General features: G+C 34.5%; 1 protein-coding gene across 1 annotated transcript in view; it reads right to left on the bottom strand.

Moving 5' to 3' along the window:
- Positions 1-20,394, bottom strand: part of PCNX (pecanex homolog (Drosophila)) — a 188,010-nt gene that overhangs the window by 146,330 nt on the left and 21,286 nt on the right. The window contains 2 exon segments of the mRNA XM_012656049.1: positions 943-1,048; positions 10,731-10,939. Of these exon segments, the coding sequence (XP_012511503.1) occupies positions 943-1,048; positions 10,731-10,939 (315 nt within the window).

Genomic DNA, 20,394 nt, shown 5'->3' with positions numbered 1-20,394 from the left:
TGGGCTAGAGTTAGGCCAGAAAATAAAGAGGATTAAGTCTCTCTCTAGAACAGAAAGGAGGTTTCAATCCACAAGCTGAGGAGTATAACAATAGGAAAGCTGAAGTGAGAAGTGAGATCTAGCTTAGACCTTGATATTAATCAGCTATTTCTTCTTCTACATAATGAAGGGCTGACATAATGACCACTAAAATCCACAGTTTATAAAGTTCTACTGAGAAAAGACCTTTAAAGGTTCTCACAAAGTTTACTATCTTATGCTTATAGAATTTTACTCAACCTAGTAAAGACATCTGCTGAGACGGCAAGCAGGAGTAACCGGGACTCTGATTTGTGTAGGAGATGCTGAGGATGAGTAAGAGATCTGTGGCAGCAAAGGCCCAGCCGAGGTTAGACAGAATGAGACTCCAGGCTTCAGCCAGGTTTTGAGATAATACTTTCAGAGCTACTGTTTTACGTTAAAAGTAAAAGTTACAGAGCAGAAAGACCTTAAAGTTGGCAAAAGTAGATTTGTATTCTACTTTTAGCTCTTATCATTAACAACTTGAACACTGTGAGATTTTGAGCTAGTTATTTCATTTTTTGCTGTGTTTGAACTAGGGATAACCACAGACATCCATACCTCTCCAATACAGATGATGCGGAGGTAAGTAAGGTGGCGCAAGCTAGAAACTAAATCTCCTAAGGGTATTCACCACAACTGTCTTGATCAAAACTATATACCTAAAAATGAGCATGTGGTACATGCTCAACAAACACGTAATTAATTAATGTGAAAAGTCACTTTAAAAGAATGTTAATAAAAGATGTTATTAATAAACAATCAAAAAAATAATCAGAAAGATAAAATAAAACACCAGCTGACTATTACAGACATAAGAATAACTGAGACCACCATCAGGAGGAAGGGAAAAAGGTAAAATAGAAGAGCTCAGGTTCCTACCTGGTTGCTTGGATCCAGACCCGCATAAGAATTTCTTGAACTGCAACCAACTGGCGGTGTGGCCTCTCGAATGAACTCAGACATTTCAATCCCTCCACCAGGATCACTGTGGGGAAAAAAAATGAGAAAGAGACAGTAACTATCATTGTTCTGACACCATGCTTTTTTGTTGTTTATTATTTATATTATTTTATACTTTATACTTATATTTATTTATATTATTATTATGCTTTTTTCTATAAAACCAAAAGGTTCTGATTTTTAATGGAGCAAGGAACAAAAAAAGCAAAAGGAAAGAATGATCATTCTTCATTTAAAAGTCTGGTAATGGCAACTATTTTACAACCACATCACTACTTGAAAATATTTACAACTCTCTAATCTCAAAGCGTCTACATCCAATCCAACATTAGAAACTGGTCTTATTTACAATTATAGCATACTAAATATATTATATGTGCCATAAAACCACTCTTGCAAAGAAATATTTGCTTTTTTTTCCCCAAGAGCAAAGAGAAATTGGTCAATTGTAAACACAGAAAGTAATCAGATATACCATTAACTGATCTCTCCAAGAGATCAGTCTGACTAAACTGCATGACACAATGATGAACATACAAGAGAACAGTCATCCTGGTCAAGCTGTCTGTATCTGTATTATTTAAGTAAGTAGAATTTAACTGGGATACTAAATTGTTTTACAGAACTGGAAACCTACGATTTTAGATTTGTGTGTGCTGAGTTAGAAGGCATAAGGTAAAAAAGTAAAACGATGCTATGCAGTAGCAATATGGAAAGACAAAAGAGAGAAAAGTACTATATTTAAAGAGCTGGGGAAGCCCATATATGGTACTTACGGATAACAGGAAGCTAAAACTGGGGAAAAGAAAATCACACCAAATTTCAAAAAACGTAGAAAATGCCATATAATAAGTTTCCTTAGGAAAACAACTCTTACAACAACCCATAATCCTATTTTTTGCCCAAAGTATTTTTAAATTATTCTTCCTGGCACAAACATTAAGTACTCAATAAAATTTTTAGCTATTATTCTCAGGATAAAAGTTCTAGTATATTTCTGGACATTATAGTAGGTAAAAACTAGCCATCCAGTATCCAGTTTAACCTCCTGGCTAACAAAAAAAGCAACCCAAAATTCTTCTGGTAAACCACCTCATCCCAAATTATCACAGGGTTTTGGGTAATGTTAACTCCATCCTCAAGTTTACAGGTAGACTTAACTGGCCAATGTCAATCCGCACATCTCATTCTTCTGGCTATTGAGATTAGTTCTACAACAAGTACATGGCCCAACTCAGACTAGAATGAATCAGGCCAGGAGAGGCCTATTGCTGAGAGAGAAAATGTCTTGTATCTGCTAGCCTTAAGTAGAGACGTAAGCCCAGAGCTGCTGCAGCCATCTTACAACCATAAGGGACAGCCTGCCTAAGAAGCCAACTAATATAAAAGAGCAGAGCATGGCTAATAGAAGGGAAGCCAGGACATACAGCAAATGTATGAAACTCTGCATGCTGATACATCTGAAGACATCTCTCACATGCAGCCTTTATAGTAATATGAGCAGTAAATTCCCTCGAGCCTGTTTAGGTGAGGTATTATGACCCCCGCAATCAAAAGATATAAGCAAAATATAATTTGCTTGAAAGCATACCTTCCATTTAAGTATTTATTATTATAGTAGTTTCAATTCTAGCATGTTTTTATTATGAATGGCCTCATAACTATAATGTCCCTATTTACTTAATGGGCTCTTAACTCTAGGCCATTGGCTATAGTTAGCTAGCTAATGTTCAATAAGGAAAATTAGCTTTCTAACTTGCTATCCATTTATAAAAATAAAGCATATTGGAACTCGGTTACAAATGTAATGGCCAATTCTCTACACACATGCCCATGTGTGAGAAATGTAGAGTATGTTCAAGTCTGTGAGTTGTTTGGTGTTAACTCATAGAAGCTATACAGGCCAGAATGAGAAATTTTTCTAAACTGGAAAAATCTTCAATGTGTATACAGAGGCAGCTATCACCACACTGCATTCGTAGTGAGTAATAACCAGTAATATTACTGTTATCTCCACTAGAATATATCCTCTAAGTGAGATCCACAGAAATCAGAAAATGAAGGGTGAGGGATTAAGAAATAAAATACTCAACACCAGAGAAAGGACAGAGAGCCCTCATCTTGCTTAGTTTACACTATCAGCTTTATTGATACATGATTCACATACCATAAATTCACCCACTTAAACTGTACAATTCAATGGTTTTTAGTATATTCATAAAGTTATAAAACCATCACCATAGCCAATTTTAGGACATTTGTATCACCTCAAAAACAAACCCCTTTAGCTATTACTCCCCTACCCTTTCCATCCTCCCCAGCCCTAGACAACCACTATTCTACCTTCTGGCTCTATAGATTTGCCTATTCTGAACATTTCATATAAATGGAATTATATAGTATGTGATCTTTTGGGACTGGCTTCTTCCACTTAGCATAATGTTTTCAAGGTTTATCCATGTTGTAGCATGCATTCATTCCTTTTTATGGTCAAATAATATCCCACTGTATGGCGAGACCACATTTGTCAGTTGATAGACAATCTTGCCTAGTTTTATACATCACTTCTGATAGCAAGTCCAAATGATTACAATATGAACATAAAGTTATTATTAATAAATGAAAACAAATATTTACTAAGTACCTGTTATATTTCAATCATAGCAGTATGTGCTTTACTTGCATTTTCTGATGAAATCTTTCCTAAAATCTATGATATAAGTACTAGTATTCTCATTTTATAGATGAAAAAATTAAAAATCAAAAGGTCTAAAAACTTGCCTAAGGTGTCAGAAGAGTAAACAACATAAACTGAGTCATTGGCATATCGAGTTCAGATGGGAGGGGAGGAAACAAACAATACTTGTCAGCACTCTACAATGTGTTATATCTGTTCTTCCTTTCCTTTTTTTTTTCCCACACACCTAAATGTAGGTACTCATAACCAGCATGGACTGAGATAAGGTTTTGAAAACCAGGTCTATGAAACTTTAAAGTCCATGTTCTTTCTAAGAAACTATACTACCTTACACCAAATGGGCACTGAAGTTCTCTTTCCAATTCAAAAACAAAAGTAAAGGCCATTATCTAGAACAGGGATTTTTAACCACAGCACTACTGACATTTTGGGGCCACCTAATTCTTGATCGTGGAAGACTGTCCTGTGCATTGTAGGATGGCTAGCAGCATCCCTGGCCTTTGCACACTAGGTAGCAACAGCATTCCCTCAAGTTACGACAATCAAAAAAAATGTCTCCAGACATTGCCAAATTCCCTAGGGGGGCAAAATCACCCCCAGTTGAGAAACAAGGATCTAAAACTAATGGTTAATGGTCAACGGTCAACACTGGGTAGGAAGAAATGAGCTATCAAAGGAACAAAAGAGATGATGGAAAAAATGGACAGCTGCTTTTATAAAAAAAAAAAAAAAATCATCTAGCAAAATGTCTGTACTTCTCTCTTCTCTACAAATTCCGTAGTAAAACTTTTAGCCAAGCTATAGATGTTCTAAATATAGCTAAACATATAAAATGGCTGAGTAAGAGTTTTCTTTATTAGCAAGACTTGCAGGTTTTCAGCAATGGAGATTTCAGCACATACCTGGAAAGTACAGTAGTTTATAATTCTCACAGAAGCAAAGTGGTCTACTGCAGTAAGCAATACACCAAATTCAGGGAATCTCTACCTTTCTGCCTTAATTTCCCCATCTGTTAAAAAGAAAAAAAACCAGGTACAGGGAAAGGCAGAAAAGCAGAAGGGGTCTAATCTGAATTATAGAGGAGACTTTACAAACTAACTTGTTATTAGTATCATATAAATTGCTCATGTTCAGGCTTTGATCAGAAATTCTGCAGTACCATTACAGTACTAAATTTATAAACCTCATCTAGGTTAAAATGGTGCTTATAAAAAATATGAATAGATAAAAATAAAGTTCTCAAACAGAATATATCTCTCTCAGGAAACTTAGCCTAAAATTCAGCTTCAGAGTTTAAGCTGATCCTTACTTAGTTCATAATATTATAAGCATTACTGCCATGAGAAACAGAGGAAATATGATCTATCTCCAAATATTTGTATTTAAATCATAAAATTCAACATCCTCTCCTAGAGCATTAGCAATGTGATACAAACATTAGTAACTTTGACTCTTTCTCTAAGATAAAGATTTAATTAAGCATTTTTGAATATACCACATAAAAGAGAGATCAATGAAAACCATAAGGCTCAAGTAGTCCTACTATATTCATTCATTCAGTTAACAAATTGATAGTTATAACGTAGCAAGCATGGGGATGGGCTCTAGAAATAAAAGTATTTATTGTCCTGTTCATTTCTTCTCCTCAGAACAAAATGTGAGATTCTACTAGTGGGAAGGTAACGAAAAGATGTCAAAAACAAAACCTACAAAAAAGATCTTACTTAATCGTGAAAAAAAATTCTCTTTAAGATTAGAAAAAAAGACATGGATGTACACCAATAATATTCCAATCTAACCACATGCTAGGAGTCATAGCCAATGAAAAAATTAATCAAGAAGCATAAGGATTAGAAAGGAAGAAATAGAACTGTCATTATTTATAGAAAATCAAAAAATAACCATGCCGGGCATAGTGGCTCATGCCTATAATCCTAGCACTCCGGGAAGCCGAGGCAGGAGGATCCCTTGAGTTCAGGAGTTCGAGACCAGTCTGAGCAAGAGCAGGACCCCGTCTCTACTAAAAATAGAAAAATTAGCTGGGCGTGGTGGCACACGCCTGTAGTTCCAGCTACTCGGGAGGCTGAAGCAGGAGGATCACTCGAGCCCGTGAGTTTGAGGTTGCTGTGAGACATGATGGCACTCTAGCCTGGGCAACAGAGTGAGACTCTGTCTCCAAAAAAAATAAAAAAAAAAAAAAAAAGAAAGAACCTACAGACCAAAGTATCACAGTTAATAAGGGAGTTTAATAAGGTTGCTGGATAAAGTAAACTGCTACAGGGGAAAAAAACAGAAAATGTAATTATAAAAAAATTTGAACAATAGCAGAAACAGTATAAAATAATTTAATAAATATCCTTTTCATGGAGAAAATGATAAAACTTTACTGAAAGACATTTTTAAAAAACTACATAAAAGGAGAAATTCAATATTCTAAAGATATAAATCTTCGCAGAGGGATCTGCATATTCGGTACAATTCCAATAAAAATACCAAGTTCTTGCAGACTTTGTCTAGCAGACTCTAAAGTTTATATCAAAAACCAAGAGCCAAGAACAGCAAAGTCACTCCTGAAAAAGAACAAGGTGGGAAGTTTGCCCCACCAGCTACCAAGAGTCATGATACAAAGCTACGGTAATTAGGATAGTGTGGTAATGGCACAGGCATGGGTAACTGGATCGACAGAACAGAAGACAGCCCAGAAACATGCCACCATATCTGAAAACTTAACTTATGCCAGAGAGAATCTGCAGGTTACTAAAGAAAAGACAGTCCATTTAACCAATACTGGGTAAACCAGTCATTCATAAAGAAAACAATAAGTCTTAAGTCCCTACCTGACACTACAGAATAAAATAATTTCAGGTAGAACTGAAATGTAAAAACAAAAGAAACATGATATTTTAAAAACACAAGACTATTAAATATGAACATTAAATGTTAACTACTAAAAATGATTAATTTCATTATATTCAATTTAAGAATGTACGATAGCATAAGAAACCTTAAGGAAAGCAAAATGACAAGCTACAAGCTGGGAGATGTCTATAACGTACATAACTAATAAAGGAGTAGTATGACTATATTAAAAAATTCCTAATAATCAATAAGAAAAAGACAACTGCAAAGAAAACTGAAGATATAAATGGGCATTGGAAGGAAGAGAAAACCTAAAGGGATCATATTTATAAAATAAGATGCTCGACCTCATTAGTAATCAGAAAAGTTAACTAAGTCATAATGAGACACAATTTATACTTAAGCGAATGGCAAATTTTTAAAGTTTGCCAGTATCAACTGTTCATAAGGATGTGGAACAATAAGGGCTTTGATACATTACTGGTGAGAGTGTAAATTGGTAAAATCATTGGCAAACAGCTTGGAATTGCCTAATAAAATTGAACATTAAAATGTCCTATGGACCAGCTTATATAAACTAGATATACACATGTGTACAAGATACATACATTAATGTGTTACTAGAGGAAAAAACTGGAAAGAATCTGAGTAGCTATCAACAGAAGAATGAATAAAAAGATTGTAGTCTATCCCTACAGTGGTAGACTATATGACAGTGACTCTGAATAAATTCTAGCTGCAGGCCAGGCACGGTGGCTCACACCTGTAATCCTAGCACTTGGGGAGGCCAAGGCGGGAGGATCGCTTGAGGCCAGGAGCACGAGACCGGCCTGAGCAACATAGCAAGACTCCATCTCTATAAAAATTAGAAAAATTAGCTGGGCATGGTGGCACAAGCCTGTAGTCCCAGCTACGCAGGAGGATCACTTGAGCCCAGGAGTTCAAGGCCACAATGAACTATGATGACATCACTGCACTCTAGCCTAGGCAACAGAGAGAGACCATGTCTCAAAAAAAAAAAAAAAATTCTAGCTACACACATCAGTACCAGTAAGTCAATAAAATAATATGTAAAATACTATACTCTCCAAAAAGCCACTCACAGAGAATATATATTTGGTATGATTCTCTTTAGAATGTCCTAAAGCAGACAAAATAAAGAATACAAATGTTTAGGGATATCTACAAAGATTATATAACAATAAAGAAACTATTATTCACGTAAAATTCAGGATAATGGTTACTCTTAAACAAAAGAGTGGAATGAAACAGGAAAGGAGTGTGAGGAGATTGTATGGTATTTGCATAATCTAGTTCTTAAGCTGTGTGGTGGGTAATTAAGTATTCACATGATTATTATTCTCTAAATTATATATATATTTGATACACTGTTTGGAATGTATATATTTCACAATAAATAAACTAAAAGATGGAACAGAAGCAATGAAAAATATGCATAATATCCAAAAATAATTAGAACAATTATGGAGTGGTTAACATATTATATCAAGAATTGTTCAAGTGCTTTATATATATTATCTCATTTACTACTTGTAATAAGTCTATGAGATAATACCATCATTTGCCGCATCATCCTGATGAGGAAGCCAAGGCATAAAAAGTTTAAGTAATTTCTCCAAGGTCATATAATTAGGAGGTGATTCAAGTCTTAGCTGATGAATTGCGTAGTCTACATTCTGTTTGCTTATCTATAATGTAAGAGTATGCATTCCTTAATAGAAATAGAATAGACTTAAGAAATGTACAGAAACTATTTAAAAAATGTGAAATGCTATGAGATAGAAAAATGAATAAATGGATAATAAATAAAAATATATGAAAATAAATGGAAATCTCATCCATGTTCCTATTTTAAAGATTGAGTTTCTCCAAATTTAATTATGAAAATTCTAATGGAATTTTTTGGAGGATGAGCACATAGGAAGACATCTCACAAAAAAGCAAATGTATGTATGAGAATAACCAAAATAATACTGAAAAAGAGAAATATTGAGGAGGGACTCACACTGCTAAGTATTATGCATATTGTAAAGCTCCTATGATAAAAATAGTATGGTATAAACAAAAAAAGACAGAAAGATCAATGAGGCAGAAACCAAGGCCAAAAGCTGACATAAGTATACGTAAGTATGCTACATGAAAAAGAAAGATTTAAAATTACCGGGAAAAGATGAATTATTTAATGAATGGTGTTTCGACAAACAAACTTAAACATATTAAGTGAAAATGTTTTCAAATTGACTATAATTTAAAAAAAAAAGTAAAATGATAAAAATACTGAAAGTAGATACAAGTGAATATTTATATAATGGGGGGAAGGGAAAATATTATAAAACTTAATATCAAAAGCAGAAATAACATACATAGAATAGACCACATAAAAATAAATTATGGCATATAGACAAAATACTATAAACTGAGGGAAAGTATCTGACACAGAACATAAGAGTTACTATCCTTCATAAATAAATATCTTCTCCAAATAAATAGCAAAAATACTAATAGAAGAATATACAACTCACAAAATAACAAATATAAATGGCAATAACAAGGAAAATACTTCCATTTCACTAATAATCCAAAAATGGAAAAATTAAACGAGATATCACAGTTTTTCAAAACATGAAATACTCAGTGTTGTCAAAAGTGCAAAACAAGCAGCTCTCAAAGTGCTGCTTATAGTAGCTAAAATCTTTAGAATTTGGCAGTATATACTGGAAAACTTAAAAATGTATATAGCCTTTCTAGTAATTTCACCTTTGATAAATTATGGTAAAACATTTAATTATTTAAAATTTAAACATCACAGTGGTATTTCTAATATGTAAATTTGAAAATAACTGAAATAATTTTAAAAAGGATAATTAAATTATAATGTATCCACTCAATAGAATACTATGTACCATGAAACATAATGTCACAGAAAAACTGTTTTCACTACTTCCAATATTTCCTGAGTACCTATCAGAGCCAGACACTGATTTAGGACCTGGGAATATAATAGTTTATAGGAAAAATAAGGCCCTTGCCTTCAAAAAGCTTATAAATGCAAATAAATGATTAAGGTAATTTCGGATAGTGATTAAGGCATTAAAAAATTATTACAAGGGAAAAAATATTTGTTCAATGAACAAACAGGGTAATCATGTTAGAGATGAGTAAAAATGTAATTGAAAAGGGATAGACAAAGGCTTTCAGTGCACTGGAAAATACACAGAAATATTACCTGTCTTAACAGAAGAGTGCCTACTTTTCATTATATTACTTGTACCTTAATATCTGAAATATTTCATATTATGCTGAGTGGAAACAATCGCTTAGATTATTTGATCTTTTTCACCTTGGTTTCCACATCTGTAAATCAGGGATAATAACAGATATCTCACAGAATTGTTTTGAGAATTAAATAAGTTTATACATGTCAAGCGTTCAAAAGAAACTGTTGTTATATTAGTGGTACCTATTATTTCTATAAGGTCACAATAAACTTCTGACTATGAATAAAGTAAATTCATCTGTCAAAGAGAAAGTGGGTGAGGCCAAGGTCGCCAACAGAATGTGACTGTGAGCAATACGAGTAATACTTCAGCTGGGATGGGAAGGGGAAAAAAACCTCCAGGAGGAGATGACATCTAGCCACAGTTGAATCTTAAGAAGTCAGTCTTGCAAAGATCTAGGAAAGAAGCTAAGTTTCTAAGATAAGAATATAAAACTGAAAGATATTTACAATAGATTAAATGAAAAATGTAGATTATAAATGTCAAGTAAAATATTATTACACTTTGCTTAAGATATATACATATTTTGAGATTGATAAGCCATGCTTAATTATTTCTTGAGGCTGTTTTTCATTGGCTTTGGCCTTTGGTGTAAGTAACTATTATACAGTGGCAGATTGGTCTAACTTGTTTAGTAATGAGGGCAAGGATATTGATTTAATCCCTCAAACATGCCAGTTAGTTTTGTTCCGTTCTAATATTACAATCTGTACTTGTCATTGTATCTCAAGTGTAAGATCTAATGCTGCCTTAAAATCATATAAAGAGAACAGGTACAACACAATAATCCCACCATTACACACATACCACGATCTATATCAATACAAACTGAGTGACATAGGTTTCCTTACCTCGGTCCGTTGCTGTCTTTTCTCCTGGTTGAACAGTTGCCTTGCTCAGCTTTGGCTCGCTGATCTGTGAACTCATTTGCATTCCTATCTACAACTTCTCCGGCATCAAGGGCTCTGTGTAGTCGATAGTTGACCATCTTCAGAACAATGAAAACGGCAGCTATCACAGGACAATAAACTGCTACTATAATCATGGAAGAAGGAAGGGCCTTTAAGAGAAAGAAAATAAAGATATATATTTCAAAATATTTTCTATTTTATTCAATTAGAGAAATCTGTATCTAAAGGAAACATACACATTTACATACTAGCAACAATTACATTACTAGAGCTAAGGTGCAGAAGTACATATATAACTGCATTGCCTAATACAGAAGCCACCAGCGACACGTGACTATTGATCACTTGAAATGTGGATAGTCAGAATTGGGATGTGCATAAGAATAAAATAACACTGAATTTCAAAGACTCGGTATGAAGAAAAGAATGTAAAATAACTCAATTTTTATGGTGATTATTTCTTGAAATAATATTTCGATTATACTGGGTTAAATAAAATAAATTAATTTCACCTGTTTTTTTTTTTTTACTTACTGTGGCTACTAGAACCTGTTAAATTACATATGTGGCTCTAATTACATTTCCATTGGCCAGCACTGGTATACAGTCCATGCCAACAACCTTATAATACAATTGGAGAGCTAAGGTATTATATTACACCATATGTGAAGAAATCAAGATCGTAATCCAAATATAATCCCTGTTTATGTACTCTGTGTAACTTTTTTTTTAGGACACAAACATTCTTTGTGTTCCAGAAAACTGGAAGTTAAAACTGTCATGAGATTGACCTTAGAACTTTTACTGTCCAGATAAGACGTGGGAGCTATGCAAAATCCAAGTAGGTTTTATTTTAAAATAAATGCTTAAAATGCTTAAAAATTTTAGCCTGACAAATAAAAATATAGAACAGAATCAAGCAATAGAGTAAATTAAGTAAGTCAGTCAAGCGTCCTGGGTGTGGGGACTGAAGACCCGTCATACTTGAGGATTAAATGATGGGGAATCTGAATCCAAAGGTGGCAGGTTTAAAGACCACCCCACTTGGAAGGCATGGCCTCAGAGTCACTGTTGGCAAAATATACAACTAGGCTCAACTTATCCCTTTCATGAGGAAAAATCATCCTGGATGTCTGTAGCTCTAGATTCCACATGCTTTCAGAAGATTCAGCCTCAGCCATCTGAGAACGTGACCCCAAATGTGCTTGGAAAGGATTAACCAAGCATCTCAACCAAATTGCTTGAGATGGCAAAATTGAAAGGGTCTTGAAGTACCAGGCAGGTTCTTCTGGCAATCAGCGATTAGAGGGTTAGAACTTTCAGTACCACCGCCTGACCTCCAGGGAGGCAAGAGGGGTGAAGGCTGAATTGATCACCAATGGCCAATGAATGGTGTAATCAATGGTAATGAAGCTTCATAAAAAGCCAGAAGGACAGGGTTTGGGAGCTTCAGGATAACTGAAGACGTGGAGGCTTCTGGAGGGTGATGTGCTCAGAGAGGGCATGGAAGCTGCAGGCCCTTTCCCACACGCCTCACCCTATGCATCTTTTCATCTGTATCTTTTGTAATATCCTTTATAATAAACTGGTAAATGTAAGTGAAGTGTTGCCATGAGTTCTGTGAGCCACTCTAGCAAATCAGTTAAACACAAGACAGGGGTGGCGTGAACCCCAATTTATAACTCGTTGGTCAGAAGCACAAGTAAAACAACCTGGGGCTTTCAACTGGCATCAAATGTGGGGGCAGTTTTGTAGGACTGAGACCTCAACCTGTGGGATCTGATGCTATCTCCAGGCAGAGTGTTAGAACTGAACTGAATTAGAGGACACCCAGCTGCTGTCCACTGGAGAATCTGCCTCAAAGTTGGTTTACCGCCCGCTGTGTAGAGAAATAACCCCACACATCTACTATCAGAAGTGCTCTGTACTGTGAGAGTATAGCATGAGAAACTGAGCGTTTTTCCTACATCTTTTCAACTTGCAAAAATTTTTCAGATAATTTAAGTACTTAAAAATAAGCACTAAATTTATAAAGGCAATGTAAAGGGATCTTAAGTTATAAAAAACCTCTCTTAAAATCATTGCTAAAATATGTTAGATTTGTAAAGAGTTGAATTTAATAAAATTCTTCATTGTTTAATGTATAGCTTTAATAAATCTAATATCCATTATAAAGAACAAAAGTGCCCTGAACAACCTTTTCTGAGCAAAATAGCCACTCTCTCTGTCTCTCACACACATACCCACAACATCCTTTTCTAGGCAAAATAGCCTCTCTCTCTCTCTCTCTCTCACACACACAAACACACACCCACACACACAGGCACACACAAATTGTCTGATACAAACAGATATACCATTTGGGAGAATTTACAAAAATACTGTATGCTGGTTTCCATCTAAAATGTTCACATAAGAACTAGAATTATTAGAGATTTAGTTCAACACCCTCATTTCCAGACAGGAATTTGAATGACTTAGCCAAGATCACACATTTTAATAATACCTTAATAACAATATTAAGTGAGGTTTCTTATACCTATTTCATTGTGCATTTTACCACGTTACAAATTCCATTTTTAAATGTAAAGTGTCAATGAAAATTAAGTCAGAGTTCCATCAATTCACTGCAGCCCACATTAAGATAAAAATGATTGATTATATTAAGTAGACGGAAAGGCAAAAATCCTAACATTTTTACTCAGAGTGTTACAAAAATTCAATGAAAATGTTAATGGCTCCTCCAAGTGGGAGAAGACAAAACAGAGTACTTAACATTGAATGGTCTACAGTATTTGCCTCTACAAAAAGATTATGGATGCTTAAAACAGATCTAAACAAACTCTCTCACCCTACTATTACATTGCTAAGAGCAGTGGGTAATTCAGTGCCAAGAAACACACTGAACTGTGCATGATCTATACATTAAACATAGAATTTCTTTTTTAAAAACACTGAACGCTAACAAATCTTAAAAATTTAAGTGACCATTACATACTGGAAACCAATATCTGATGAATAACACTTGTATTTTCTACTGAAATTACAAAAGTTACCCATTTATTTTCTACTACCTGGCTTAAATGCATAAGCCCTGTCAGTAGTTACCCTAGAGGTTTCTAGCTCACAACGGACAGCTGTGCTTTACCAGTTCCTCTTTTCCCAAAGCAGGTAAAAGTGCATGGACACACACCAGGCTATTTGGTGACTTTGTTTAAACTTGTTCTCTACTATACTTGCATTACTTCGCTGAGCTCTCAACTGATTCCAGGGCAACTGACAATGTTAGTATCAAATCATGATGGATCATAAACCCTTCCAGTAATTGTGATTCACTAATATTACAAGAAAACTTTAAATGTGTCTGCCTTTACAGGGTTTCAGTGGTCCCCTAAAATCAAACACCAACAAATTAGAAACTAGTTAGGTCCCCGATTGTTCAGTTTTATGGATTCTATACACCAAAAGGGCAAAGTCAGTGATATTTACTATTTGCTTTTATATTTTATTAAATCAGATATATCAATATTATATTTTTAAAGAAAGATTTTCAGAGATATTCAGAATTCTAATTAGTCTCCACAAGCTTAATAAAATGGTTCTTGGCCAGGTGTGGTGGCGTACACGTATAATCTCAGCACTCTGGAAGGCCAAGGCAGGAGGATCACATGAGGCCAGGAGTTCAAGACCAGCCTGGGCAACATAGCAAGACCGCCCCCCCTTTCCCCATCTCTACAAAAAATTAAAAAAAGAAATCTGAATTCTAAATAGCAACATGCAGAACCTCATGGCAACACAGGCTCTTCTTCGGAAAAGAGATAATTTACAAGATAAAACTGCTTATTTTTCTGTTTTAAATATAATTTTTGTATCCCATTCAATTATTTTAAACTAAAACCTCTATTTTGAATTTTTCTAGCAGATAATTATTGACTTACTGTTAATTATTTTCCATAACAAACAATACTTTAAAAAGAACTAGTATTTCCAAAAGGATACTTTTTATCTTAGGCTATATTTTATTGTAGATGTCACATTCCAATTAATGCTGATGCAGCTAAGCACATGAACCGTCCTTTGGTAATAAAGCTGATCTGTTTTTACCTCCACATAAAAGTCTATCTACGGGTATAAACTGCTTATACAGAAGGGCTGGTTTTACTTCTTTCCTAGGAAACAATAAACAGTGGACAGTGGACAAGGAAAGTGGCAGAGCAGGTGGTGTGATACTGATGGACAAATAACTATAAAGGTCGAGGCACTGAAAACACAAGATAAAGGCGTGCAGAATCATCACAGGCTTTGAGTAGCTCTTCTTATACATCTTAAACATCTATGTATCCTACACATCTATATATCAAAAGGCTATAAAATTTTAAAAAGACAAGCTGGGTATTTTTCAGTTTTATTATGCTATGATTAGTTACCTTCTTGATTTTTGAGATTCACTTATTGTGCAGATTAATAGTACTCAGGTATTCAAACCAGTGCAGTCAGAAACCAGTGTCTGTAACTTAAACTGAGCCTATGGCTGTGAAAAAAAATTTTTTTTCTAACAAATCTCTTAAAATATCCATCATTAATGTAAGACACCTTGTATGCTTATTTGGGGGGTTTCCCCCTACTATTGCAACTACCTCATTATTTAACGCAATGCTTGCCAAACTTTTGGCATCACAGACTCAATGGACATTCAGCAAACATGTCAACTATGTATTTTAAGTAAAGATTCATCACATTTTAATTTCTTAAACTGGCAGATGGATGAAAGACTTTCATGTAAAGAGCAAAACTTTATTAAAACTTTTAGAAGAACTATAAAAGAATGTCTTTATGACCTCTGGAGATGGAAGATTTCTTAAACATGACTCCTAAAGCACACACTATAAAAGGACTGATGAAGTAAAATTAAGAACTTTTGTTCATTGAGAGACACTACAAATTAAAAGACAAGCTACAAACTAGAAGCCATGTTAAAACATGTATTACTATATATATGTATGTGTATGTGCATATATGTGTATATGCAGGATATATATAAAGAACTCCTTCAAAATCAATAAGAAGCAAACAAACCAATTAAAAGGACAATAGACCTTACAAAGAAAAAAAAATGTAAATGGCCAATAAAACCAAGACATGAAAACATGTTTGACTTGACCAGTAACAAGGAAATTTAAAACCACAACAATATTCCATTTAATACTCATCGCTATAGACAAAAATTGAGAAATCGGATAAAAATTAAGTATGAAGAACCAGAACTCTTATAAACTGCTGGTAGAAATATAAATTGACAGATACACAGCCCAAGGCCCAGCAATACTTACAAGCACAAAATCGAGAGAAATTCTTATACATGCAGCACCAAGAAAGTTTTTTAAAAATGGGAAAACCTCAATTGAAAATCAGGAGAATAATGAAAAATTGTAAACTATTTGCCAGTGGACTATAATATGGCAGTGAAAACTACAGCTACCTGTAACAACAAAGATAAACTGTATAAATACAATATAATGTAATGTATACCAAGTATAAACTTATACTTCACTGTATTCTTTGAATTTTTTTTGGTAATGAGCATGTAGTTCTTTTATAATTAGACAAAACAATGAATGATTTACTTAATAGGTCAAGTTCCACACTAAGGCAGTTTCTTACCTTCCGCCTTATTTGCAATCATTTAAAAAAAAAAAAAACCCTTTACTCTTAATTACATATCACTGGGAATAGCAGGAAGTGTTACTGGTTATCTACATTATCTGCATAATTCAGATCAAATATAAACCTATAAAGCTGCCCTACTGACAACGGGGTTAGATGCTTTTAATAAGATCACCCCTCTTAGGCTGAGTGCTGGGGCTCATGCCTGTAATCCTAGCATTTTGGGAAGATTGCTTGAGGCCAGAAGTTCTAGACCAGCTTGGGCAACATCACGAGATCCTGTCTCTACAAAATATCAAAAACTTAGCCTGGCATGGTGGTACATGACTGTAGTCCCAGCTACTCAGCAGGAGGCTGAGGTGGGAGGACTGCTTGAGACCCAGAATTTGAGGCTGTGTGATGACTCCACTGCATTCAAGCCCGGGCAACATAGAGACCCTGTCTCAAAATAATAAATAAACAAATAAAATGGTTAAGATGGCTGGCCACGGTGGTGCACACCTATAGTCCCAGGATTGCTTGAGCCCAGGAGAGTTTGAATTCACCCTGGGCAACTGAGTGAGACCCCATCTCTGAAAAAAAAATTTTTTTTTAATGGTTCAGATGGTAAATAGTACTGTGTGTGTGTGTGTGTGTGTGTGTGTGTGTGTGTGTGTGTTTGTACACACACGCATGTGGGTTTACCACAATTTAAAAAAAGGAGTTGGATGGATGAGTATTTCACTGTTTTTTCTCCAGTGAGGAAAGAAAACGAAATGTTGAGAAATAGGCTAAGACACTGAGCCGTTTACACCATGGTTTAGTATTCTTAAATTCTGACAGCTTATCCTTAATACAAAAAATTGTGCTATTTAATCTAAGAGTGATAGGTTCAAACTATTCAAGATGTCAAATACATTTCTGACAGAACTCTTGAAAAAGCCACTTGGAATCATAGAAATGGTCATCCTAGAATTATCACAGTCATGCAATAACCCTCTATTTAATTTCAAAAACTCAAAAGCAGCCTGTAATCCTAGCACTCTGGGAGGCCAAGGCGGGTGGATAGCTCAAGGTCAGGAGTTCTAGACCAGCCTGAGCAAGAGCGAGACCCCGTCTCTACTAAAAATAGAAAGAAATTAGCTGGACAACTAAAAATATATATACAGAAAAAATTAGCCGGGCATGGTGGTTCGTGCCTGTAGTCCCAGCTACTTGGGAGGCTGAGGCAGGAGGATTGCTTGAGCCCAGGAGTTTGAGGTTGCTGTGAGCTAGGCTGATGCCACAGCACTCTAGCCAGGGCAACAGAGCCAGACTCTGTCTCAAAAAAAAAAAAAAGAAAGAAAGAAACTCAAAAGCATAATTCTCCCCTATGGCTAGCACTCTGCATGGCAGAAACACAATCTTTACACAATACTCCTTTTCTTGTGCAGCAATGTATGCTCACTGTCTACGCTTAACTATGGATTCATAATTTTCACTATTTCCTGCACCACTGACTCAAGATTTAGAAGTATGCTATTGCCAAAGACTGCTTCCTTAATATACTTGTAGCTGTTCTCCACCAGAACTAATTGCAATGCATCTTTTCCAGTCTAAGTCACAAAGTGATCATCAACTAAATCTAATACTTACTGTTAACTAACATCTAACGCTCTAATGCTTAGTGATTACCATGTGCACAGCACGTTTCTAAATGCTTTAACTTCAATCCATTTAACCCTCAGAATCACCTCATGAGGTTGGCTCTATTACACTCCCCATTTTCCAGATGGAGAAACTAAGTACAAAGAGGTAAGTAACTTGGTCTCAAAATGAGATATTAAAAAGCAGTTTGGCTCCACATTCAAGAGTCAGCAGACTTTTGTTTTGTTTAAGACCAAACAACAAATATTTCACAGTTTGCAGATGATTTGTTATAACTATTCAACTCTGCTGTTATAGTGTAAAAGTTGCCACAGACAATATGTAAACAAATGAGCATGGTGTATTCCAATAAAATTTTATTTATGGACACTGAAATTTGAATTTCATGTAATTTTCAGGTGTCACAAAATATTACTCTACTTTTTTTTTCAGCGATTAAAAGATGTAAACATCCAGCTCATGAGTCATACAAAGAGTTGAAAAAACACTGAAAAAACATCCTAACAAATAATGTAAGGATGTATACTGATGGACTAAAACAAATGTTATATATTTTATAGGATTTATTCTATACTTTTATACTTTTATTTAAAGAATGAAAAGCAAAAAAAGGGTTTTAGACAACTTGGATCTACAAATTTTGGTGAAAATCAACATCTTCATAGTTAAAATGTTATATAAAACATATTTAAATATGTTAGTTTTCTACTCTATTTCATGAAGCAATTTCGTCCAATTTATTCATATACATCTTTAGCAACAGTTTTCTTCATCACAAAAGTCATCAAGTTATCTAACATAAGTTTACATAGCACATCTACATCATCATTTTAGTATAAATCACTAGAGTTACACTTTCTGAATGTACATATGATGCTGTTACTAGAAATTCTATTTGTCACAAATATCCACCTGCACTTCATTAGGACAACTTTTTTTTTTTTATTCATCCCATAAATAGTCTTATCTACATAAGCTACTTTTAGCTTAATCTTTAAAAATTTATTATGATATTCAACACTTGCAAATTATTGTTATAACCCTAATAATAGCTACTATTATCTATGTTAAATTTTTAAAGACTGTTTAAAAACCAGACATGTTGTTATAAACACAAAAAAAGAAATCGGAGGGAAAAAGGTAACTGAGCTAATGGCAAGTAACACAAGAGACTTTGTAACTCAGACAATATGATAATTCTTTCTTTGCTGAGGGTTAGTTCTGGGGGAAGTGGGGACCTAGCCTTATAAATCAAATGTATAGTCGTATGGTGGACTAGAAAAAGAATGCTACAAAACAAGAGCAAGATGGTGCAGGGGACAGTAGAATGTATTAATACTTAAACAGCAGAGCTTTCCCCAGTTTCCAAAATTATCTTTAGATTACTGTAGAGAACAAAAGCAAGATAATAATGTTCACATAATTCCAAAAGGGTTTCCAAAGAATTCCTATCTAGAAGAATTTGTTAAAGGTAGCACACTTTGAAATTTTTCAAAAATGAAGGTAACAAAGACATATGCCCCCAATACAACATACCCAACAATCTAAACCTTACAGATGGAATTAGTGATTCACAAAAATCTTTTCTAAAACTAATCTTCCCTATCCTATGTATTGAAATGGTTTTCTGATGACAGTAAGGTACCTATTCTCAAGCCATCAAGCAGTAGCAAACCTAAAGTGTACTAAAAAAAAATCTCGTATGTCTGAAAATTGTAACTGGTTATTAAAATGTCAGAACAGCAAATAAAAACAGACAGGTAGAAGCATTTGACCATCTAAAAGAAAGAGTGTGGTACAGATTTATCTTTCAGTATTATCCAGACGGTATCATCCAGAGAATGGATTCCATTCTTTATCCAAAAATTCCTAAAATGGAATCTAAATTATATATAAGAATATACTTGAGAGGCATCAATAAAGTTTTGATTTATAGATGATTTTCTGATTAAACCTAACGAACCTAGAAAGAGGGTGAGGTGCCCTATACTGAGAACTATCTTGATTAATATCTCCTTTTGTAAATTAGTAACTTGACATTTTGGTGTATAAATCACTCTTTTATTAGTTTAATCAGTCTAAGTAAATCCCTAAGTAAACTGATAAAAGCTGAATTTCTAAACGGTAAATATGAAGACAAGAAGCTGTTTCCTAAAGTCCAACTTAAATTGCTTGACCTAGTTCTTTATTCCATTTGTTTCTGATATAGTCTACTGAAACAGTTTTTCACAATTCACAGTAAATAAAATTAAGCATTCATTAACAAGTTCTGTCAACATGACTTGGCAATTCTGAAAAACAGCAGCTAGGTTTC

Source organism: Propithecus coquereli, unplaced genomic scaffold, assembly GCF_000956105.1.
Source record: "Propithecus coquereli isolate 6110/MARCELLA unplaced genomic scaffold, Pcoq_1.0 Scaffold5, whole genome shotgun sequence".
Lineage (NCBI taxonomy): Eukaryota > Metazoa > Chordata > Mammalia > Primates > Indriidae > Propithecus > Propithecus coquereli.
The sequence above is the reverse complement of the archived record's forward strand: the minus strand, read 5'-3'. Positions and strand labels throughout refer to the sequence as shown.